Source organism: Pongo abelii, chromosome 3 (genome assembly GCF_028885655.2).
Source record: "Pongo abelii isolate AG06213 chromosome 3, NHGRI_mPonAbe1-v2.0_pri, whole genome shotgun sequence".
Taxonomy (NCBI): Eukaryota; Metazoa; Chordata; class Mammalia; order Primates; family Hominidae; genus Pongo; species Pongo abelii.
The window spans coordinates 831,676-856,688 of record NC_071988.2 but is presented as its reverse complement, the minus strand read 5'-3'; the positions used below and the strand labels follow the sequence as shown (position 1 = coordinate 856,688).

Genomic DNA, 25,013 nt, shown 5'->3' with positions numbered 1-25,013 from the left:
CATTCGTGTGTACTGTGCATCTGTGTGTGTGTGTGCATGCATGTGTACTGTGCATCTGTGTGTGCATTTGTGTGTACCATGCATCTGTGTGTGTGCATTCATGTGTACCCTGCATCTGTGTGTGCTGTGTGTGCATTCGTGTGTACTGTGCATCTGTGTGTGCTGTGTGCATTCGTGTGTACCATGCATTTGTGTGTGTGCATGTGTACTGTGCATCTGAGTGTGTGCATTTGTGCGTACCATGCATTTGTGTGTGTGCATTCATGTGTACCCTGCATCTGTGTGTGTGCATTCATGTGTACCATGCATCTGTGTGTGTGCTGTATGTGCATTCGTGTGTACTGTGCATCTGTGTGTGCTGTGTGCATTCATGTGTACCGTGCATTTGTGTGTGTGCATGTGTACTGTGCATCTGAGTGTGTGCATTTGTGCGTACCATGCATCTGTGTGTGTGCATTCATGTGTACCAAGCATCTGTGTGTGTGCATTCATGTGTACCCTGCATCTGTGTGTGCCGTGTGCATTCATGTGTACCATGCATCTGTGTGTGTGCTGTGTGTGCATTCATGTGTACTGTGCATCTGTGTGTGTGCTGTGTGTGCATTCATGTGTACTGTGCATCTGTGTGTGCGCATTCATGTGTACCATGCATCTGTGTGTGTGCATTCATGTGTACCATGCATCTGTGTGTGCTGTGTGTGCATTCATGTGTACCCTGCATCTGTGTGTGTGCATTCATGTGTACTGTGCATCTGTGTGTGCTGTGTGTGCATTCATGTGTACCCTGCATCTGTGTGTGTGCTGTGTGTGCTTTCATGTATACTGTGCATCTGTGTGTGCATTCATGTGTACTGTGCATCTGTGTGTGTGCATTCATGTGTACCCTGCATCTATGTGTGTGCTGTGTGCATTCGTGTGTACTGTGCATCTGTGTGTGTGCTGTGTGTGCATTCGTGTGTACCGTGCATCTGTGTGTGTGCTGTGTGTGCATTCATGTGTACCCTGCATCTGTGTGTGTGCTGTGTGCATTCATGTGTACCGTGCATGTGTGTGTGTGTGCTGTGTGTGCATTCATGTGTACCGTGCATCTCTGCTGTGTGTGCATTCATGTGTACCCTGCATCTGTGTGTGTGTGTGTGCATTCATGTGTACCCTGCATCTGTGTGTGTGCTGTGTGTGCATTCGTGTGTACTGTGCATCTGTGTGCTGTGTGTGCATTCATGTGTACCCTGCATCTGTGTGTGTGCTGTGTGTGCATTCGTGTGTACTGTGCATCTGTGTTGTGTGTGCATTCATGTGTACCCTGCATCTGTGTGTGTGCTGTGTGTGCATTCATGTGTACCATGCATCTGTGTGTGTGCTGTGTGTGCATTCATGTGTATCGTGCATCTGTGTGTGCATTCATGTGTACCGTGCATCTGTGTGTGTGCTGTGTGTGCATTCATGTGTACCATGCATCTGTGTGTGTGCTGTGTGTGCATTTGTGTGTACCGTGCATCTGTGTGTGTGCCGTGTGTGCATTCATATGTACCGTGTACCCTGCATCTGTGTGGCATTTGATACCTCGGTGGGTTCCTTGTGTGTGTTCATGTGTGCGTGTGCCATGCCCGAGTGTGCACGCATGGCCCAGAGCAGCATCCGAGTGGATAACAGGAATCTATTCACAGAGATCCCCTCCCCGTCATGTCATTGGTCTGCTTTACTGATGGCCTGGCCTGCCACAGCGCTGGCGCCTGCCACAGTGCTGGCACCCGCCTGGCTGCACTTCCCAGCTCTGGGGTCAGTGTTGCCCTGAGGCTGCTGGCCAGTGCCGGTGCCCTGACGCCCTCCCTCTCCTGCAGGGAAGCCGGAGCTTCCCCGGCAGCCCGGCTCCACGGCTCAGTATGATGCTGGGGCAGGGTCCCCGGAAGCCGAACCCACAGACTCTGACTCACCGCCAAGCAGCAGCGCGGACGCCAGTCGCTTCCTGCACACGCTGGACTGGCAGGGTAGGTAGCATCCCTGGACCTGGCCACTTGCAGAGGGCAGGCCCCTGGTCTGGAGGTGCCCCTGGGGCAGGGCAAGCGTCTTGGGAGATGGGCCTGAGGCAGAGCTGAGCTGCACCTCAGGGGCTGTGCACCCGGCATGTCAGCCTGTTCTTTAATGGCTCACGAGCTAAGAATGATTTCATATCTTTTTAAAGGTGAAAAAAAAACCATGCCCACAAAGTGTGAAATACCAACCCTCGCTCTTCATCCCAGTCTGTGGGCCTGGGGAGGCTGGCAGCACGGGCCATGCTGGCGGGGCCCCTGGGTACAGGAGAAGGGCCTGGGCGGAGGGACAGTCTGTCCCCACCTGGGGATCCCACACCTGTCTCTGCCCACACCCCCAGTGAGCTCCCAGCCCCTCCGAGGCTTTTCAGGAAAACACCTGGGTGCCATCGCTGGACCTCACCCCAGACACACCCCAAGGGACGCCCCTGTTGCCACTTCCTGTCCCAGCACCCTTGGCCGTCCCAGCAGGGTCGTCCCTTCTGCCGCCTGTTCTCAGAGCACCCTCGATTGGTGTTCCTCCCCCCCAGTGCTGCTGTGTGGCCCCCACTTGACTCAGCCTGAGGCACCACAGAGGCCCAGGCGGGGAGAGCCGCAGGCAGACCCTTGAGACAGAGGCTGGAGGTGGGTGCGCTGGAGACACCTCAGGAACAACCCCCCCCACCGCCCGCCCAGAAGCTTCTGCAGCACTCGCCAAGGCCCTGGGTCAAGGAGGCGCTGAGGGGCCATGCCATGGGGACCCTGGTGTTTCTGCAGCACTTGCCAAGGCCCTGGGCCGAAGAGGTGCTGAGGGGCCGTGCCATGGGGACCCTGGTGCTGGCCATGTGTGTTCACCAAGGCTGTGGGCCGAGGAGGCCTGAAGGGACATGCCGCGGGGACCCTGGTGCTGGCCGTGTGGTCTCACCAGCCTGTGGTTTTGTTTCCTTTTCACAGAAGAGAAGGAGGCAGAGACTGGTGCAGAAAATGCCTCTCCCAAGGAGAACGAGTCTGCCCTGATGGAGGACAGAGACGAGAGCGAGGTGTCCGACGAAGGGGGGTCCCCGATCTCCAGCGAGGGCCAGGAGCCCAGGGCCGACCCGGAGCCCCCTGGCCTGGCAGCAGGGCTGGTGCAGCAGGACTTGGTTTTTGAGGTGGAGACGCCGGCTGTGCTGCCGGAGCCTGTGCCACAGGAAGACGGGGTCGACCTCCTGGGCCTGCACTCCGAGGTGTGCGCAGGGCCAGCTGTACCCCCGCAGGCCTGTAGGGCCCCCTCCAGCAACACTCACCTGCTCAGCTGCCTCCTTGGGCCCCCCGAGGCCGCCTCCCAGGGGCCCCCGGAGGATCTGCTCGGCGAGGCCCCCCTGCTCCTGGCAAGCCCGGCCCCTCCCCTGAGCGTGCAGAGCACCCCAAGAGGAGGGCCCCCTGCCGTTGGTATGTGTTTCTGTTCTGAAGGCGAGTGGCTTCACGGTAGATGAGTGATGAGGCTGAGTCGTTCTCACTGCATGGGCATGTCTTGAAGGTGCTTGCAGGAAGGGAACGTGCCCTCCCCCCACCTCCCCCAGGAGCAGCCTCGGGGTCACAGCAGGGTTCTGCACTGCCTGCCTGAGCTCACGGGCCGGGAGCTACCGGCTTCTCCATCTCAGCAGTGTTGCTGTGTCCATGGGAAAGTCATCCTGAGGCGTGGGGCACGGGGAGCCCCTGGGCTGACTGCCTCAGTGTCACTGAGAGGGCAGCCATGGGGTCTGGGCTGCCCAGCTGGAGTGGCCTCTTGGGCAGACCTGACTCCAGAGCTGGGCTTCTTTGTCTTCAGGCAGCCGGGCTGAGTCCTCCCCGTGCCCGCCTGTCCCCACAGCTGACCCCTTCGGCCCGCTCCTGCCATCTTCAGGCAGCAACTCCCAGCCCTGCTCCAATCCTGATCTCTTCGGTGAATTTCTCAATTCGGACTCTGTGAGCATCCCACCGTCCTTCCCGTCTGCCCACAGTGCCCCGCCCCCGTCCTGCAGCGCCGACTTCCTGCACCTGGGTAAGCGCCTCTCGCCTGGCAGCCAGCTCTCCGTGGCTGCCTCCCTCAGGACCGCAGCCTATGGTGGGAAGCAGAGCTGTGGGTCTCAGGCAGTGGTGGAGCTGGACTGTGTGGCCTCCGGGTGCCCTTCCTCGCGACCCAAGCATCCTTCAGGACGTCCCAGGGGTCAGGACAGATTGCTCCCTGCTCTGTCTCCCCGAACCATCCCCAAACCTGGAACAGGTTGTGGGGCCCTGCAGTGCCTCGGTCGTCTCTCGAGGCCTCCTCAGGCCCAGGCCTTGCAGCTGTTAGCAGAGAAGGCTAACTGCACCCAGAGCTTGTGTGAGGACGGGAGGTCAGAGGGAGGCAGCTGGGGGACCCAGGGTCTGGGAAGCTGACCTGGTCTGAGTGCAGCGGGGGCCGTGGGGCACTGTGTCCATGGGGAGGAGGCTGGGCGCCGGGGCACAGCATGGCTTGTTTAGACAGATGTCTGTGGGGCCAGGCCCTGGGAGAGGGCTGGGCTGCCCCTCCAGTGTGGTCCTAGGGGAAGGAGCCCGGGTTCTCTCTCCTGAGGAGGCAGCAGCGTGGTCCACGGTGCGCTCTGGGGTGGTGATGGTGACCATCGCAGGATGGCTTGTGGGTGGGCGTGTGGAGCGCAGCCTTGCAGTGTTGGGGTGGGTGCCGCCAGAGGTGCGCTGCGTGGCCAGAGCCAGGGCAGACAGGACCTGCTGGGCCCTCTGCCCAAAGGCAGCTCAGCCAGTTGGAGCCACCGCGGGCTCTGGTGGGTTTCAGGAGAGGCGGGAACGCAGGCTGTGGGGATGGCTGCAGAAAGAGGGGTCCTGGCAAACCCTTTCGGATGGGAACGCGCAGATGCTTGTTCTCAGCCTCGCCTGCGAGCTGCTCCGCCTGTTGGTGCCCCTACGTCCACTCGCTCAGTTCTGTGTGATGTGATGCATCCTCAGGGCCTGTCAGGAAGAGAGAGGCTGTCAGCCCAGCCTCAGCTCAGCCTGGGTGCAAGAGGTGTCGGCTCCTAGGGCCCTGAGCACAGCCTGGCGCTCCGCCGCATTTGCCTGCTGCTGAGACACCAAATTGTGCTCTCTTCTGGTTCCTTCTTCCCAGGGAATCTGCCAGGAGAGCCCAGCAAGATGACAGCCTCATCCAGCAACCCAGACCTGCTGGGAGGATGGGCTGCCTGGACCGAGACTGCGGCATCGGCAGTGGCCCCCACGCCAGCCACGGAAGGTATGGCCACCACCCCCCAGGGACGGGGCTCCCAGGACATGCAGCTGCTGTGGCCCGTCTCTATTTCACACATACCTGTAACAGAGCCCTCTCTGTGCAGAGAAGGAAGGAAGGGCTGGGGCGTGCTTGGTGGTGCTGGCTCCACACACGAGGCTGTGGTATGGCCGCAGCGGCCTCACTCACCCGGTGTGACTGGGGTACGTGGGGACACAGACTTGGCGTCCCGGAGCTGCAGCGGCTCGTGAGCATCAGCAGCAACCCCTGAAGGGTTCTTCTCCCACCCGGCAGGGCGTCTGCGTTTGTGATGCGATTTCATGCTCCACACTCGGTGGACCACCTGGTTGTTCTGCCTGTAGCGCCCCGTGGCTCTTCCCTCCTGAAGGGGTTTGCGAGTGAGGCTCACCCCACGGGTCTTGTTTCAGTGTCGTAGCCGACGTCCCGTGCCCTGTCAGGAAGGGGGTCGCGTACAGCAGTCCGTGTTTGCGACATCTTGTGTCCTGTCAGGAAGGGGGTCGTGTACAGCAGTCTGTGTTTGTGACATCTTGTATCAGGAAGGGGGTCGTGTACAGCAGTCCGTGTTTGCGACGTCCCGTGCCCTGTCAGGAAGGGGGTCGTGTACAGCAGTCCGTGTTTGCGATGTCCCGTGCCCTGTCAGGAAGGGAGTCGCATACAGCAGTCGTGTTTGTGAGCGTCTGTCCTTCCCGTCACCCTGGAGCCGGCCCTCCCGCGGCGTCTCTGGTAGTGCGTCTTGGGCCGGCCTCAGGGATGTCACGGGTTTGCTTCCAGACCACAGTCAAAGCAAACACTCCTAGAAAACCAGTCAGATTTTGTTTTCCCAGTAAGCATAAAAGTTACGGGGGTTTTTTGTGTGGGGTTTTGTTTTCGTTTTTGTTTTTGAGACAGGGTCTTGCTGTCACCCGGGCTGGAGCATAGTGGCGCAATCTCTACTCACTTCAGCATTGACCTCCTGGGCTCAAGCGATCCTCCCACCCCAGCCTCCTGAGTAACTGGGACTACAGGCATGTGCCACCATGCCCAGCTAAGTTTTAAATTTTTTTTGTGGAGACAAAGTTTTGCCATGTTGCTCAGGCTGGTCTAGAACTCCTGGGCTTAGGCGATCCACGCACCTCAGCCTCTCAGGGTGTTGGGATTACAGGCGTGAGCCACTGCACCCAGCTAAAAGTTATATTTACATTACTGTAGTCTGGTTTTTTGTTTGTTTGTTTGTTTGTTTGGGAGATGGAGTCTTGTTCTGTTGCACAGGCCATGGAGTGCAGTGGTGCAATCTCGGCTCACTGCAACCTCCACCTCCTGGGTTCAAGTGATTCTCCTGCCTCAGCCTCCTGAGTAGCTGGGATTACAGGCACCTGCCACCACGCCCGGCTAATTTTTGTATTTTTAGTAGAGACGGGGTTTCACTATGTTGGTCAGGCTGGTCTTGAACTCCTGACCTTGTGATCCACCCGCCTCGGCCTCCCAAAGTGCTGGGATTACAGGCGTGAGCCACCACAGCCTGGCCATGGTCTGTTAAGTGTGCAATAGCATTATGTCTAAAAAATAAATATAGTTACCTTGATTTAGAAATACTTCATTGCTAAAAAATGCTAACGATCCTGATCTTGCTGGTGGGGGTCTTGCCTCAATGTGGACGGCTGCTGACTGATCAAGGGTGCTGATTCCTGAAGGCTGGGGTGGCTGTGGCCATTTCTGAAAATAAGACGATGAAGTTTGCCATATGATTGTCTCTCCCTTTCACAAAAGGTTCCCTGTGGCATGCTGTGCTCTTGGATAGCGTTTACCCACATGGAGCTTTTTCCGTCCTCTCAAACCTGCCTCTGCTGTATCAACTAAGTTTATGGAATATTCTAAACCCTTGGCCTCATTTCAGTGTTCACAGCATCTTCACCAGGACTAGATTCCATCTCAGTAAACTACTTTCTTTGCTCATCCGTAAGAAGCAACTCCTCATCCATTCAGGTTTCATCCTGAGATTGCAGTAATTTGGTCCCATCTGCAGGCTCCACTTCTCATTCTAGTTCTCTTGCTGTTTCCACCACATCTGCAGTGACTTCCTCCACTGAAGTCTTCAACTCCTCAAAGTCATCCTTGAGGGTTGAGATCAGCTTCTCCCAAACTCCTGTTCATGTTGCTGTTTTAACCTCCTCCTGTGAATGGTGAATGTTCTTAATGGCATCTAGAATGGTGAATCCTTTCCAGGAGGTTGTCAGTGAACTTTACCCAGATCCATCAGAGGAATCTGGCCGCTATAGCCTTAGAAATGTGTTTCTTAAATAGTGAGATGTGGAAGTCGACACGACTCCTTGATCCAAGGGCTGCAGAGCAGATGTGTTAGCAGGCACGAAAGTAGCATGACTCTGTGTACGTCTCTGTCAGAGCTTTTGGGTGACCAGCTGCATTGTCCATATTGTCAGCGAACAGTCATATTTTGAAAGGAACCTTTTCTCTGAGCTGTAGATCTCAACAGTGGACTTAAAATATTCCATAAACCGTGCTGTACACAGATGGCTGCCATTCAGGCATCGCTGTGCCGTTTCTATGGCGCAAGCCGAGTCAATTTAGAATCTTTTTTTTTTTTTTGAGACGGAGTCTCTGTTTGTCGCCCAGGCTGGAGTGCAGTGGCGTGATCTTGGCTCACTGCAATCTCCGCCTCACGGGTTGACGCCATTCTCCTGTTTCAGCCTCCCAAGTAGCTGGGACTACAGGCGGCTGCCACCACGCCTAGCCAATTTTTTGTACTTTTAGTAGAGACAGGGTTTCACTGTGTTAGCCAGGATGGTCTCGATCTTCTGACCTCGTGATCCGCCCACCTCGGCCTCCCAAAGTGCTGGGATTACAGGCGTGAGCCACCGCGCCCGGCCGATTTAGAATCATTCTTAATGGCGCTAGGGTTTTTGAATGGTGAATGGGCACTGTGTTCATTTAAAGCCACCATCTGCATTAGCCTTTCACAAGAGAGGCAGCCTGTCCTGTGAGGCCTTAAAGCCAGACATTGACTTCTCTTCTCTAGCTATGAAAGTCCTAGATGGCGTCTTCTTCCCATACAAGGCCGTCTCCTCTGCATGGAGAGTCTGGCGGGTGCAGCCTCATCAGTGATCTCAGCCGGATCTTAGCGGATGACTTAGGCTGTCTTATCTGCATGGAGAGTCTGGCGGGTGCAGCCTCATCAGTGATCTCAGCGGGATCTTAGCAGATGACTTGCTGCAGCTTCCCTGTCAGTGCTTGCTGCTTCACCTTGCAGTTGTACGTTGCAGAGACGGCGTCTTTCCTTCAGCCTCAGCCCCTGCTGGCTTCACTTTTCTTCTGCAGCGTCCTCAGCTCTTTCCACCTTCATAGAATTGAAAGAGTTGAGATCTTGCTCTGGATTAGGCTTTGGCTTAGGGGGATGTTGTTTCTAGTTTGACCTTCTCTCCAGATCACCCGAACTTCCTCCATATCGTCAATGGGGCTGGTCTGACCTTCTCTCCAGATCACCCGAACTTCCTCTGTATCGGCAATGGGGCTGGTTTGTGTTCTTATCATTCGTGTGTTCACTGGAGTGGCATTCTAATTTCCTTCAGGAACTTTTCCTTTGCATTCACAACTTGGCTTGCTGGTGCAAGAGGCCTAGGTTGTAGCTTATCTCAGCTTTCTCTTTTTTTTTTTTTTTTTTTAGAGACAGGGTCTTGCTCTTGCTCTGGCTGGAGTGCAGTGGCATGATCATGGCTCACTGCAGCCTCAACCTCCTGGGCTCAAGGGATCCTCCCACCTCAGCCTCCCGGGTAGCTGGGACTACAGGCGCTCACCACCATGCCCAACTAATTTTTTAAATTTATTTTTTGTAGAGATGGGGTCCGTGTTGTCCAGGCTGACCTTGAACTCCTGGGCTCAAGCACCCTCCTGCCTCAGCCGCCCACCGTGCTGGAAACACAGGCATGAACCATTGCGCCCGGCCTTCCTCTGCTTTTGACATGCCTCCCTCACTAAGCTCAGTCGTTCCTAGCTTTTGATTTCAAGTGAGACACCTGCAACTCTTCCATTCACTTGAACGCTTATAGGCCATTGTAGGTTCTGAATTGGCCTAATTTCAGTATGGTCGTGTCTCGGGGAATAGGGAGGCTTGAGAAGGAGCGAGACAGGGAGCGGCTGGTCTGTGGAGCAGCCACAGCACGTCAGTTAAGCTCACCGTCTTCTATGGGCACAGTTCATGGCACCCCAAAACAATTAGAGCAGCAGCATCAGCTCATGGAACAGACATCACCAAAGCAGATGCCATCATGAAGAATTTTGAAATATCATTACAATTCCCAAAATGGGGCACAGGGACACAGAGTCGCATGGCGTGCAGAAAATGGTGCCAGGAGACTTGCCGGACACAGAGTTGCCACAGCCCTCAGCGGGTGGAACACACACTGTCCGCAGAGCCCTGGGAGCCACAGTGCACGGCGCGCCAGGGCCTCGGTGCTCGTCCCCTCAAGTTGTACGTTGCAGAGATGGCACAGTGTGAGGTACGCCAGGATCTGGGTGCCCGTCCCCTCACGTGCAGTGCGAGGTGCACCAGGATCTGGGTGCCCGTCCCCTCACATGCAGTGCGAGGCGCGCCAGGATCTGGGTGCCCGTCCCCTCACGTGCAGTGCAAGGCGTGCCAGGGCCTGGGTGCCCGTCCCCTTGAGTTGTACGTTGCAGAGATGGCACAGTGCGAGGTACGCCAGGATCTGGGTGCCCGTCCCCTCGAGTGCAGTGCGAGGCGTGCCAGGGCCTGGGTGCCCATCCCCTCAAGTGCGCTTCAGGACGTCTTTGCCCAGGGGCAGCTCCCGTCTCCGGTTTGTCTCCTGGTTGGATGATCACTGTGAAGGTGTCTCGCCAGTTTGATTTCTTTCTTATGAATGAGGTTGACTCTTAGTTTGAGTGGTTTTGGTTATGTGTATTTCTTTTGAGAATCATTTCATGGTCTTTGCTCATTTTTTGGCCTCAGGAATTCATCTTTTTCCTCGAATAGATCCACGAGGGCTCTTTATACATGAAGAGCCTGGTTTTAATGACTGCATGGCACTCTATCAAGTAGCTCTACAATGTGTTTTTTTTTTTTTTTTTGAGACAGAGTCTCATTCTGTCACTGGGGCTGAGTGCAGTGGCATGATCTCGGCTCACTGCAGCTGTCAACCCCTGGGCTCGAGCGATCCTCTCACCACAGCCCCTCTGGGTAGCTGGAGCCACCAACCCCTGGGCTCAAGCGATCCTCCCACCGCAGCCCCCCGGGTAGCTGGGACCACACGCATGTACCACCGTGCCTGGATGATTTTTTAATTTTTTGTAGAGACAGGGTCTTTCTATGTTGCCCAGGCTGTATTTTATGATTTTATACTTGGGATATTCTCAAATTTATGCTATTATAAAGAATATCATGAAGAACATTCACATTTTAGATAGATTCCAGAAAGTGGTACTGCAGAATCATAATCATAATGATATGAACGTGGTTTGGTTCTGGGTGTGAAGCTGTTTCCCCAGGCAGCAGCATGGAGCATGGAGACAGCGTCTACCACACACGCCTCTGTCCTGGCTGGTCTCGTGCACGCAGGCCGCGCAGGTGCCAGCTCTCAGGCAGGAGTGGGGCTGTCACGTCGTAAGGAGGCGCGATCGCAGGTCCCAGGAGGGTATGTTTCGCTTCAGGTGGTGCTTGTTCTAATGCCCTGTGCCGCTTCTCCAGGCCCCCTCTTCTCTCCTGGAGGTCAGCCGGCCCCTTGTGGCTCTCAGGCCAGCTGGACCAAGTCTCAGAACCCGGACCCATTTGCTGACCTTGGCGACCTCAGCTCCGGCCTCCAAGGTAACGTGGAGGGCACATTGGGGGTGTGGAAGCTGTTTCCTTGTAGGAGGTTTATTCTTGTCTGTCTGACCAAAGTGAAGTCTTTGCCACTGTTCACCAAGACCCCTGAACCCAGAGCACAGTGAGCCCAAGGGGACAGCGTGTCTGCACCTGTTCCAGGCGACTGCCAACTGGCAAGCTAAAACCAGGAGTTGCTGACACTGGCGCTGCTGCCAGCCCCCACCGGCATTGTGGTGCGTGATCCATCCTGCCCTCAGGGCCGTGGGGGCCATCTGGGAAGCGGGGTCTCTGCATGGAAGTGGGGTGTGGCTGGGCTCTGCTCAGCCCCCGAGGCTGTGCTTGGAGCGTGCTGGCCGTCGGCCACAAGAACCGAGCCCACCCTCTTCAGTCCCGTGTCTGCCTCAGGCCCGGCCCGGGCGCTGTGGTCTGAGTCTGCAGTCCCGCATCTGCCTCAGGCCCGGTGCGGGCGCTGTGGCTTCGAGTCTCCTTGGGCTGACCTGACGCCCCTGGATCTCTGGGTTCACTCCCAAGATGCATCCCCCTGGGGTCCCTGTGGCTTCTCAGAAGAAGCGTCGGCGGCGGGGGGATGATCATCTGAAGGGGCCTCCCGTGCACTCACCTGGCTGTCGGGTGGAATGCTGGGTGGGAAGTGGCTCCACTTGGGATGCTTGTTGGTGCCGGTGACCCCCAGACGCTCCAGCATGCAGCCCCAGGCTATGGCGTCTGTTCCTGCTCAGCTCTGGGAGCATTTCCCATCTCCTCATCGTTTCTCCTGTCCGTCCCTGAGTGCCTCAAATTCTTGCGAGCAGGTGTCGGCGTCGGATCTCTAGGGCTGGCTTCGAGTCCTCATGCTCTCCCGGGCTGGCTTCGAGTCCTCACTCTGCTCTCGCGAGCTCACATCTGAAGTGCCTTCTGTTCTGTCATGAAGTCCCAAGAGTTTTTTCATCTTTGAATGTTCTTTTTATGTTTCGGGTGATTTTGGGGATTTGTTGTATCTTTTGAAGACATCCATGAGCGTTTCTGTCGGTGTTGTTTTATATTTTCTTTCCCTTTGTGGCCTCTGTCTTGTGTTGTCTGAGCGCACGGTGGGGTTGCGGGGGCCGTGCCCTCGGGAGGAGACCTGCGTGTGCCTTGACTGCCCTGGGCAGCCGGCACTGGGGCAGAAGGAGTGGACTCCCAGGGATCCCCGCTGTCTGTGTCCTAGACACAGCCCCAGCCCTCCACCTGCTGGCTCAGTGGGCAGCCTGAAACCATCCTGCCTTCTAGGAAGACAGCAATTCTGAACAAAGCAAAGCCGATACAACTGAAGGAAAAAATAGACAAACCCAAATCATAGCTGGTGACGTCAGCACTGCTGTCCCGACACGTGACGGAGCAGCTGTACCAAAGGCTGCGAGGATGTAGAAGGGCGGAGGCTCCAGCCAGCAGGGCCCACCAGCTGCAGACACGGACCTTTCCATGCACCGTGGGAGCCTCCTCCACGCAGGCCCTGTCCTCAGAGAACTAGGATTCTGCAGTGTGCTCTCTGACCACAGTGAAATAGAACGGAAGAATCTTCACACTTCGGAACAAAACAGCACACTTTCAAACGACACCTGGGCCAGAGAGGAGGTCTCGAGGGAGACAATGCGTGGAGCTGAGTGAAGTTGCAAGTGCAGCCTAGGAAAGCCCAGGGCCCCACCAGGCAGTGCGGAGACACCCCCAGCCATGGGCGCTTGCCGTGGAAAAGCTCGAATGCCCCAGCAGTAACCAGAGCTCTCTGCACAAGACATTTGGGAAAAAAAAAAAAAAAAAGAGCGAAATAAGCCTACAGCAAGCGGAAGGAAAGAAAGAATGAGGAGCCACGGGCAGTGCAGTGGAACACAGAGACAGAGGCCAGTTGTGAAGCCCACAGACCTCTCCCGGGACTGCTAGGAAGAGTGACCCAGGTCATCGATACGGGGGATGGTGCAGGAGGCACCACTGCAGACCCCGCAGGCTCTACGAGGGTCATGGGTGCAGGCGCCTCTGTGCAGCATGCTTGGCAACTTACATGAATTGACAAATTCCTCAAAACCAGTTCCTGCCACAACTTACCCAATATCAAGTAGATCCTTTGAAAAATTCTATAAATACAAAGAAAATAAATTCATAATTTAAAACTTCCCAAAAAGGAAACTTGTGGACCCACCTGGGCCACTGGAGAATTTCACCGAGTGTTGAGAGAGAATGCCGGTTCTACCCTCTCGCAGGAAGCAGGAGAGAGGGAGCACTTTCTAACTGATTTTACGAAGCTCATACTATCGCCCTGATAGCAAAATCAGACAGAAACAGCACCGGAAAGAGAAACTGGGCCCATATTCCCCATGAACATACACACGGATCCTCAACCAAACTTCAGCAAATAGAATTTATCAGTATAGAAAGAAAGAGAATTTTACACCAAGATCAGGTAAGATTTATTCCAGGAATCCAAGGCTGACATTTCAGAATTGTTAACAAAATCTATTTAGGTTGCTACAAAAGTAATTGTGGTTTTGCCATTGAAAGTAATAGCAAAAACCGCAATTACTTTTGCACTAACCCAGTATCATATTAACTGGCTGAGAGTCACATCAACAATGAAGAAAAGGCATTTCACAAAATTCAGAAATTCAGCACCTTTTATGGTAGCACTGTCAGAGAGCCAGTCATGAGCAGAACGTCATCAGCGTGGTAACAAGCATGTCTAGAGACCCACAGCCAGGCCAGGCGGAGTGGCTCACACCATAACCGCAGTGCTCTGGGAGGCCAACGCGGGAGGATTTCCTGAACCCAGGAGTTTGAAACCATCTTGGGCAATATAGTGAGACCCCTGTAAGAATTAGCCAGGTGTGGTGAGCAGCTGTGGTGGTGAGCAACTGTGGTGGTGAGCTGATGTGAGCAACTGTGGTGGTGAGCAGGTGTGAGCAGCTGTGGTGGTGAGCAGGTGTGATGAGCAGCTGTGGTGGTGAGCAGGTGTGAGCAGCTGTGGTGGTGAGCAGGTGTGGTGAGCAGCTGTGGTGGTGAGCAACTGTGGTGGTGAGCTGATGTGAGCAACTGTGGTGGTGAGCAGGTGTGAGCAGCTGTGGTGGTGAGCAGGTGTGAGCAGGTGTAGTGAGCAGGTGTGAGCAGCTGTGGTGGTGAGCAGGTGTGATGAGCAGCTGTGGTGGTGAGCAGGTGTGAGCAGCTGTGGTGGTGAGCAGGTGTGATGAGCAGCTGTGGTGGTGAGCAGGTGTGAGCAGCTGTGGTGGTGAGCAGGTGTGGTGAGCAGCTGTGGTGGTGAGCAACTGTGGTGGTGAGCTGATGTGAGCAACTGTGGTGGTGAGCAGGTGTGAGCAGCTGTGGTGGTGAGCAGGTGTGAGCAGGTGTAGTGAGCAGGTGTGAGCAGCTGTGGTGGTGAGCAGGTGTGATGAGCAGCTGTGGTGGTGAGCAGGTGTGAGCAGCTGTGGTGGTGAGCAGGTGTGATGAGCAGCTGTGGTGGTGAGCAGGTGTGAGCAGCTGTGGTGGTGAGCAGGTGTGGTGAGCAGCTGTGGTGGTGAGCAACTGTGGTGGTGAGCTGATGTGAGCAACTGTGGTGGTGAGCAGGTGTGAGCAGCTGTGGTGGTGAGCAGGTGTGAGCAGGTGTAGTGAGCAGGTGTGAGCAGCTGTGGTGGTGAGCAGGTGTGATGAGCAGCTGTGGTGGTGAGCAGGTGTGAGCAGCTGTGGTGGTGAGCAGGTGTGATGAGCAGCTGTGGTGGTGAGCAGGTGTGAGCAGCTGTGGTGGTGAGCAGGTGTGGTGAGCAGCTGTGGTGGTGAGCAACTGTGGTGGTGAGCTGATGTGAGCAGCTGTGGTGGTGAGCAGGTGTGAGCAGGTGTAGTGAGCAGGTGTGAGCAGGTGTGGTGGTGAGAAGCTGTGGTGAGCAGGTGTGAGAAGCTGTGGTGAGCAGGTGTGAGCAGCTGGTGAGCAGGTGTGAGCAGCTGTGGTGAGATGTGAGCAGGTGTGAGCAGCTGTGGTGAGCAGGTGTGAGCAGGTGTAGTGAGCAGGTGTGAGCAGCTGTGGTGGTGAGAAGCTGTGGTGAGCAGGTGTGAGAAGCTGTGGTGAGCAGGTGTGAGCAGCTGGTGAGCAGGTGTGAGCAGCTGTGGTGAGATGTGAGCAGGTGTGAGCAGCTGTGGTGAGCAGGTATGAGCAGGTGTGAGCAGATGTGAGCAGGTGTGAGCAGGTGTGAGCAGCTGTGGTGGTGAGCAGGTGTGATGAGCAGCTGTGGTGGTGAGCAGGTGTGATGAGCAGCTGTGGTGGTGAGCAGGTGTGATGAGCAGCTGTGGTGGTGAGCAGGTGTGGTGATGAGCAGCTGTGGTGGTGAGCAGGTGTGATGAGCAGCTGTGGTGGTGAGCAGGTGTGATGAGCAGCTGTGGTGGTGAGCAGGTGTGGTGGTGAGCACCTGTGGTCCCAGCTACTCGGCAGGCTGAGGTGGGAAGATCACTTGGATCGCTTCAGCTCAGGAGGTCAAGGCTGGACTGAGCTATTATTGCATCACTGCACTCCAGTCTGGGCAGCAGAGCAAGACCCTGTCTCAAGAAACCTGCAGCCAACATCTTTTTTTTTTTTTTTTTTTTTGAGACAAGAGTCTTGCTCTGTTGCCCTGGCTGGAGTGCGGTGGCATAATCTCAGCTCACTGCAACCTCCACCTCCCAGTTTCAAGCAATTCTGCCTCAGCCTCCCGAGTAGCTGGAATTAACAGGCATGCACCACCACGCCCAGCTAATTTTTGTATTTTTAGTAGAGACAGGGTTTCACCATGTTGGCCAGGCTGGTCTCAAACTCCTGACCTCAAGTGACCTCCCAAAGTGCTGGGATTACAGGTGTGAGCCACCCTGCCTGGCCAAGCCAATATCATTTTTAACCATCCTCCTAAAATCAAGAACAGGGCAGGAGTGTCTTTTCTCCACTTCTGCTTGTTGGAAGTCCCGGCTGCTGCCATTTGGCAAGAAAAGGAGGTCAAAGTTACACGCACTACAAAGGGAGAAATAAAATTACTCCTGTCTGCAGATGACATGATTGTCTGCGCGGGGACTCTGAAGCAATCTACAAAGACCTGTTAGAGCTATGAGTTCAGTGAGGTCGCAGGATACGAGGTCAACACACACAAATCTGTCCTATTTCTGTTTACTTGCAATTATACAAGGAAGCCAACGTTTAAAACAGTACCATTTACAATCACCTTATTTTTTTTAGAAAAAATAAACATTTAGGTATAAATCTGACCAGACATGTCTAGGGCTTGTATGGTGGGACTATAAAACCAACCGTGGCAAAAGAGACCAGAGGAGATGTGAGTGAAGAGACGGACGCTGCACTCACGGCCTGGGGGCTCCCGAGTAAGGTGGCCGTTCTCCTGTGCGCATCTGTAGCCTAACGCAGTTCCTGCCAACGCCTCAGCAGGGATTTTCCTAGATACAAATGAGCTTACTGTACAGTGTATTTGAAAGACAGATGGACTAGATGCCTGGAATAGTTTATTTATTTGAGACGGAGTCTTGCTCTGTCGCCCAGGGTGGAGTGCAGTGGCCTGATCTCTGCTCACTGCAAGTTCCCCTTACGGGGTTCACACCATTCTCCTGCCTCAGCCTCCTGAGTAGCTGGGACTACAGGCGCCTGCCACCACGCCCAGCTAATTTTTTGTATTTTTAGTAGAGATGGGGTTTCACCGTGTTAGTCAGGATGGTCTTGATCTCCTGACCTCGTGATCCACCCGCCTCAGCCTCCTAAAGTGCTGGGATTACAGGCGTGAGCCACCGCACCCAGCCATGCCTGGAATATTTTTGTAATGGAAAAATGACACGGGAGAAGTCACTCTTCCTGGCTTTGAGGCTGACTCTGAAACCACAAATCAGCATTGCGGTGATGGCAGACAGACACGTCTGTGGAGAGAAGAGAGGACTCAGAAATCGGCCACACAAGAGAGACCAGTGGAGCTTTGACAGAGGCAGAAAACCCGTTCATCAGATGGTCTGGAGCACCTGGGCAGCCGTAGGCAAAGCCCTAAGCCCGTGTTCTACAGAACAGCTCATCAGAATGCAGGGCCTTTAGGTGAAAACCTTTGTGGCCTGGGGCTGGGCAGAGTTCGTAGACTCGCCACCCAAACCACACCCATAACAGGACAGGTGGACCCAACTTCAGAGCTCTGAGCATCTGAGCTGCGGACTGGGAGAAGATATTTCCAAACCACCTATTTGACAAAGGACTCATCTACAGAATATAAAAATACAGTCAAAAACAAACTGAAAGCAATCCAGTTAGAAAATGGGCGAGAGACGGCCGGGCATGGTGGCTCATGCCTGTAATCCCAGCACTTTGGGAGGCCGAGGCGGGTGGATCACCTGAGGTCGGGAGTTCGAGACCAGCCTGACCAACATGGAGAAACCCTGTCTCTACTAAAAATACAAAAATTAGCCAGATGTGGTGGTACATGCCTGTAATCCCAGCTACTCGGGAGGCTGAGGCAGGAGAATCGCTGGAACCCGGGAGGCGGAGGTTGCGTGAACCAAGATCCTGCCACTGCACTCCAGCCTGGGCGACAGAGCAAGACTCTGTCTCAAAAAAAAAAAAAGAAAATGGGTAAGAGACATGAAGAGACCTCCAGCACATCGACATTCGATGGCCGGAAAGCACAGGCCGAGACACCTGGCATCACCAAATGCTGGTGCGGAGGAGGCTGGAGCGCGGAGGAGGCCGGAGCACGGAGGAGGCCGGAGTGCGTGTCTCACGCATTGCCGGGGGGACGAACCACGTGTCTCACGCATTGCCAGGGGGACGAGCCGCGTGTCTCACGCATAGCCCGGGGGGCGAGCCGTGTCTCACGCATTGCCAGGGTTGAGCTGCGTCTCTCAGGCGTTCCCGAGGAGTGAGAAGTGGCAGGGCCGCTCTGGAGAACAGGTAGTCGGTTTCCTACGAAGCTAAACACACAGCTACTGAGCTACTGTGGGACATTTATCCCAGAGAAATGGAAACTCTCATTCACACAAAAGTCCGTAACAGGCGTTCAAAGACGTGTTTGTTGTAGCCAAACAGTGGCATCAGCCCAGGTGTCCTACAGGTGAACGGTTCAGTAGGTGGAATAGGTGGTCTGCACACCACGAGATGGCCCTCGGCAGGGAGGGGGAGTGGCAGATGCCCTGGGCTCAAGTGACCTCGTCCTGAGTGAAGAGTGCCAGTCCAGAGGCTGCAGCTGTTGGTCCCCTTCTAGAATGTGACTAAAATGACAGTCTGGGCGTGGCGGCTCACACCCACCATCCCAGCCCTGTGGGAGATGAGGACAGCGGGTCTCAAGCCTAGGAGTTTGAGACCAGCCGTAGTGAGACCCTGTCTCCAAAAAAAAAAAAAAAGATGACAGAACCGTAGTGAAGCATTCAGGTCGTGATTGCTGTGGTGCTGAGAGGAATCCGTGGTGCAGTCAGTGGCACGGCCCCGCACACACACACACGAGTCCAGCTGGCCACGTCTGGTGCATCTGTAGGTGGCGCAGCTGCCTGGACTCAGTGCTTCTCTGAGGTTGTGAGAGACGCCCTCCCTGGGGGATGCTGGGCACAGGTGCTCAGGGTATTTACAGCTTCCTGCTATTCTAATTATTCCAAAATAAAAAGTTAAAGAATCGGGCCAGGCACGGTGGCTCACGCCTGTAATCCCAGCACTTTCGGAGGCCGAGGTGGGCGGATCACGAGGTCAGGAGATGGAGACCATCCTGGCTAACACGGTGAAATCCCATCTCTACTAAAAAATACAAAAAAAATTAGCCGTGCGTGGTGGCGGGTGCCTGTAGTCCCAGCTACTTGGGAGGCTGAGGCAGGAGAATGGTGTGAATCCGGGAGGTGGAGCTTGCAGTGAGCCGAGATCACACCACTGCACTCCAGCCTGGGTGACAGAGCGAGACTCCGTCTCAAAAAAAGTTACAGGATCAGCCCTGATTTGATGTGCTCTGAGAGGCAGTGGCCACGCGACAGATGGCAGTGGCCCTCCAGGACGCTACAGATGTGGGGACACTGCCCCAACCCCCGTGGACAAGCCCCGGGTCTGCCTTGGCTCGTAGGGGTGGGGTGCTGCCTCCACAGCTGCCCTGTCGTGGTGTCTGCCCTCCATCCAGAATGTTCCTGTCGCCCCAGCACCTAGCCTGTGCGCCAGCCCCTGGAGACCGTCACACGTGTGGGTGGAGCTGGCACCTCTGGACGGCCTTGAGTGATCAGTGTTCTATTTTGCAAGCGTGTGCTTTCCAATATACATGGCGCTCTGAGTTACAGAAACAGTAGTTGCCCCTCGTGGACGACCAGATGCCGAGTTTCTGATCTCCGTCTCCACAGGCTCACCAGCTGGATTCCCTCCTGGGGGCTTCGTTCCCAAAACGGCCACCACACCCAAAGGCAGTAGCTCCTGGCAGACAAGTCGGCCGCCAGCCCAGGGCGCCTCATGGCCCCCTCAGGCCAAGCCGCCCCCCAAAGCCTGCACACAGCCAAGGCCTAACTATGCCTCGAACTTCAGTGTGATCGGGGCGCGAGAGGAGCGGGGGGTCCGCACACCCAGCTTTGGTGAGTCCCCTACTGTCTGCTGCTGTGGAGTTTGCAGAGACCTCCCTGAATTGGCTAAAGGTAGAACCTATGTTGTTTTCTTCATCTCAGAGCCCAGTCCTGGGACAGGCATGGCCAAGCCACTCAGAGAACGACACGGTTTCCGATGTGTGTCCACTGGTCTCTCTCTGGGTCAGGCCTCTAGGTCCCTCTTGTTCCAGTGACATCTTCTTGACCTGTTTTTAACAAATGGCCTTTGCAACCCTGTCTTGTCTTCCCTCTTCTTTTCTCTGGAGGCGTCAGGATGGTAGCCCTGTCCCCGGGGGCAGCAGGTGGAATTGGGCCTGTGTGTCTCTGCAGAAAGTTTCTGTTCTTAACTGGGCTTTGTGGCTCACGCCTCTAATCCCAGCACTTTGGGAGGCTGAGGCGGACAGATCGCTGGAGCCCAGGAGTTCAAGACCAGCCTGGGCAACAGTGAGACCTGCTCTCTACAAAAAATGTAGAAATTAGCCAGGCATGGTGGCGCATGCCTGTGGTCCCAGCTACTTGGGAGGCGAAGGCTGCAGAGAGCTGAGATCACACCATTGCACTCTGGCCTGGGCGACAGAGTGGAGACCCTGTCTCAAACAAAAAAAAGTTTCTGTTCTTTTCTAGCTCAAAAGCCAAAAGTCTCTGAGAACGACTTTGAAGATCTGTTGTCCAATCAAGGCTTCTCCTCCAGGTCTGACAAGAAAGGGCCAAAGACCATTGCAGAGATGAGGAAGCAGGACCTGGCTAAAGACATGGACCCGCTCAAGCTGAAGGTGGGTGGGTGGGCAGCTCTTCCTGGGAGCCCAGAGGCCTCAACCCATGGCCCCTGGAGCATCTGCTGTGCCGCACGGAGCCAGCGTCTCCAGACAGGGATCTGTCACCCCTGGAGCATCTGCTGTGCCTTACAGAGCCGGCGTCTCCAGCCAGGGACCTGTCACCCCTGGAGCATCTGCTGTGCCTTACGGAGCGGGCGTCTCCAGCCAGGGACCTGTCACCCCTGGAGCATCTCCTGTACCGCACGGAGCCGGCGTCTCCAGCCAGGGACCTGTCACTGCCGATGGGCCTGGCAGCCCTCCAGGACAGGGTGGCCTGAGGCCTGGGGGGCAGGGCAGAGTCAGGCCCCAGGCCGTGCTGCTCCCCATGTACCCAGATGGCTCAGCGCTGGTGGGGGCAGGGTGGGCGGGCATTACAGGAGTGAGTGCCCCTGGGGTGTCTGCAGAGACTGTTGAGGGCAGGCGTCTCCTGGGGCTGCTCTGGGTACTGAGCCTCCCAACCCAGGACGCTCACTGGGGGGTGAGGATGCGGCGGTCAGGGTGTCACTGTGCCGGCCCTGAGACACGCCCTCCAGCTCTGCAGGCCACGTGTGCCTGTGACCTTGGGGTCCTTTCACAGGCACCAGGGACCATCCCCTTCTCCCTCTGAGTCTGGGGCCTGGGATGGGCCGAGGGGTTGCACCACCAGAACCAGGGTTTGTGTCCCCGGTGAACATCTGGCTGAGACGAGGGTCCCTCTGGCCCCAGGCCCTGGAACATGAAGGCCACCTGGCCCTGTGTCGTCCGGAGTGGGCTCTGTATAGTTGAGGCAGGGCGTGCAGTGGGACAGTGTCTGTGAGCCGGGCTGAGCCCACTCCACGTGACCAGGCACTTCCTCAGCGTCGTGCCTCAGTTTCCGCGGTGCAGAGGAGGAGGGCAGGCAGGGGCCCAGGGCTCAGCAAGCTCCGTGTCTCCCGCAGCTCCTGGACTGGATTGAAGGCAAGGAGCGGAACATCCGGGCCCTGCTGTCCACGCTGCACACAGTGCTGTGGGACGGGGAAAGCCGCTGGACGCCCGTGGGCATGGCCGACCTGGTGGCTCCGGAGCAGGTGAAGAAGCACTATCGCCGTGCGGTGCTGGCCGTGCACCCCGACAAGGTGAGCAGAGCTGCCAGGCGGCCGCTTGAGGCCTTTGGGGGCAGGGGGAGGGGGAGGTCCTGCCCCGCCCACCCCCGCATGCTTATAAGAGGCGCTTACACCGCCTGTCACCCACAGGCCGCAGGGCAGCCGTACGAGCAGCACGCCAAGATGATCTTCATGGAGCTGAACGACGCCTGGTCGGAGTTTGAGAACCAGGGCTCCCGGCCCCTCTTCTGAGGCTGCAGTGGTGGTGGCTGTGCACACAGCTCCACAGGTCGGGAGCCGTCGTGAGACCCGGGTCCCCACCGTGAGGACCCCGTGGGCGACGGCAGGTGTGGCCAGGGTGGGGCTCCGAGCCCCGAGTCGCCGCCCGCCGAGCATTCCAGGCACATGAAGAGAAAGCATTCCAAAGCCTCTGATTGTTGTTTCCTTTTTCTCCTCCCGAAGGAACAGCTGATTCATGCTCCTCCCACAATTGTTACGTCTGTGATTTATTTGGTGTTTCCGGCGTGGCCTCTGGAGCGCCGGCACGTGGTGGGCCACGCTGCTGGCGCTCATGGGCCCTGGTGTTTGCACCGCACTTTGTAATCAGTCCCGTGGTTGTCTGTACAGAATTAAACTATTTTCCGATGACTGCTGTGTCTCCAGTGTGGATCCACTCGCCCAGGTGCCATTCACCAGCTGGGGCGCAAGGCTGTGCTTCCTCATCAACCTTGCCGTGGTTGGATTGTTGCAGGGGCCGAGTGGAGAGGAGAAGCGGATCCCGGGGCTGCAGGGGCTCTGGGCAGCTCTTCAGGGAGCCATGGAGCCCAGCCAGGGCAAGGCCAAGGGCAGGGGCCCCTGCAGTCCCCAGACCCCCCCTTCTCCCCTCGGTCCTCGCCCCTCGGCCCTGGACTCCTCTCTCCTCTCCACTCGGTCCCCGCCCCTCGGCCCCGGGACTCCTCTCTCCTCTCCACTTGGCCCCCTGCCCCTGGGCCCTGGACCTAGGAGCAAGGGTGGGCTCCACACTGCCCCTGTGCCATCCCCGCAGGGCCGAGGTGGCATCCGGGCTGTTGGGCTGGTGGAGGACCAGGGGCCCCTGGAAGGAGAAGGTGACCATGGCGAGCCCCCACCCCACAGCAGACTCAAGGAGGCCCTGAATCACATAGCCCTGAACTCACCGCCAGGCTCTCCCTGTTTTCAGAGAATAATGACTTCACGTTTGCTATGCACCCGCCACTATTTTTAGCTCTTTTAAAAAATAATGAGAAGCTAAATAGGTGCTGAGATTTTCACATCAAAGTCTGGATTCCGGCTCCGGGTCTGGCCACCCCAACTCAGATGTTCCTGCTCTGGGGGCAGCTCAGGCCACGCTCCCTCTAGGCTCTCCAGCCTCAGCCCTGTGCTGCGCGGCCCTTCCTCTCCTGCCTCCGCCCACGTCACACCCAAGCTCCAAACTAATTCCCCAGCCCCCGCCCCAGACCCTTAACTCTGAAAGCCTGGGTCCCTTCTCCCCTGCCTGGACATGCAGGTCCACCTCCCTCTGGCTGGCTCCACACCCTTCCTCCATCAGGGGCCTGAGCTTCTGGTTGTGTGTGGAGGGCAGCGGGTGGCCGGTCCAGGCTAGGCCGAGACTGCGGAGGATGGAGGAAGGTGTGGAGTGCGGCAGGTCACTGGTCCGGCGTAGGCTGAGATGGGTCGCATAGAATGGAGGCCAGGACGGTGGGGTCTGGGTAGCAGGACAGGAAAACCCCCATCCAGGCTGACCCAGCTCAGAAAGGAGTCTGTGGCCCGCACCTGGCCGTGCTACCGCCAGAATTTCTCCTCTTCCAACCACTCAGCTCAGCATGGAGATATGCAGGTGCACAGGCATGTACAAGCCGTGCACACACGCAGACACGGCTGCACAGGGTCATGCACGGCGCCACCCGGACACCTGCGCACACGCAGACACGGCTGCACAGGGTCACGCACGGCGCTACTCAGACACCCACACGTGAAAGGCTCAGGATGCACCATCTTCCCAGCCGGCCACTGGCCTGAGTCCTGCCCACGGTCACCGAGGCTCCGTCCCGTGCGTGGAAGCCTGGCCACAGTCACTGAGGCTCCATTCTGCACATGGGAGCCGGGTCTGCAGTCACCGAGCCTGTGGCTATGCTCTGTTCTGCACATGGACACAAGGTCATCCTTGCAGGGTCATAATGCATAGACCACGTGAAGCTTGAAGAGAGACTGCACCTGTGTGACACCCCCTTGTGTGACAGCATCTTCTCGGTGACTTCACGGAGATACAAATGGCAGCGGCCAAGCAGCGATGCTCACATCACTGGTCCTGGCGGAAATGCAAGTTGGAACCACAGCAAGACGCTGCTGCACCCACTAGGGCAGCCAGTCAAGGCCCAAGCCAAGTGTCCCCACACATGTGGAGAAGCCCATGCCCTCACGCAGTCTGGGTGGGAGCTTAAAATGGCACAACCGCTTTGGAAAAGCACTCAGCAGTTTCTTAAAAAGCAAAATAGACGCCGGTGTGATGGCTCACGCCTGTAATCCCAACACTCTGGGAGGCCAAGGCGGGTGGATCACCTGAGGTCGGAAGTTGGAGACCAGCCTGACCAACATGGAGAAACCCTGTCTCTACTAAAAATACAAAATTAGCTGGGTGTGGTGGCGCACGCCTGTAGTCCCAGCTACTCGGGAGGCTGAGGCAGGAGAATTGCTTGAACCTTGGGAGGCGGAGGTTGCGGTGAGTCGAGATCGCGCCATTGCACTCCAGCCTGGGAAACAAGAGTGAAACTCCATGTCAAAAAGAAAAAAAAAAAAGCAAAATAGAAATTTCATACACAATTTAGCAATCTGCTCCTAGGTGTTGACCCAAGAGAAATGAAAGAGCAAGGCCACGCAGACGTGTTCAGGAACAACGCATGATCCACGCATAGGTGGATGTATGAAGGAGCTGTGTGCGTCCACGCCACGGGGTCCTGCTCAGCATGGAGAGGGGTGAGCTGCTGGTGTGACTGCAGCACAGGGCATGCCCGGGTGTGTTAGTCCGTTCTCACACTGCTATAAACACATATCTGAGACAGGGTGATTTATAAAGAAAAGAGGATTAATGGACTCACAGTTCCACATAGCTGAGGAGGCCTCAGGAAAGTTACAATCATGGCGGAAGGCGAAGGGAAAGCAGGCACGTCTTAGCTGGTGGGAGGAGGGAGAGTGAGTGAGTAAAAGGGGAAAGTGCTGCACGCTTCCAAACAAGCAGATCTTGTGAGAACTCACTATCCCGAGAATAGCAAGGGGAAGTCTGCCCCAGGATCTAGTCACTCCCCAGCAGGCCCCTCCCCTGACATGTGGGGATTACAGTTTGGCAGGAGATTTGGGTGGGGACACAGATCCAAACCATACTGTCAGAAGAGCAGTGAGCTCAGTAAATGGGGCCAGATCAAAAGGAGGGAGGTAGTGAACGACTCCATTCGTGTAAAATTCCAGCAAATGTGAAGTCCT

The 25,013-nt window shown here is 56.3% G+C and overlaps 1 protein-coding gene across 12 annotated transcripts in view; it reads left to right on the top strand.

The window, feature by feature from the left end:
- The window catches only part of GAK (cyclin G associated kinase), a 90,756-nt gene extending 68,590 nt beyond the window's left edge, over positions 1 to 22,166 (top strand). For 4 of the 12 annotated variants that reach the window (XM_063722590.1, XM_063722617.1, XM_063722604.1 and 1 more), the window contains 9 exons: positions 1,842 to 1,988; positions 2,964 to 3,440; positions 3,820 to 4,032; positions 5,131 to 5,253; positions 10,961 to 11,077; positions 19,409 to 19,633; positions 20,267 to 20,415; positions 21,375 to 21,551; positions 21,669 to 22,166. In XM_063722590.1, coding sequence (XP_063578660.1) covers positions 1,842 to 1,988; positions 2,964 to 3,440; positions 3,820 to 4,032; positions 5,131 to 5,253; positions 10,961 to 11,077; positions 19,409 to 19,633; positions 20,267 to 20,415; positions 21,375 to 21,551; positions 21,669 to 21,770 — 1,730 coding nt within the window. In that variant the 3' untranslated portion in view covers positions 21,771 to 22,166. 12 annotated transcript variants of the gene reach the window in all.
- Positions 22,167 to 25,013: the final 2,847 nt, after the last annotated feature.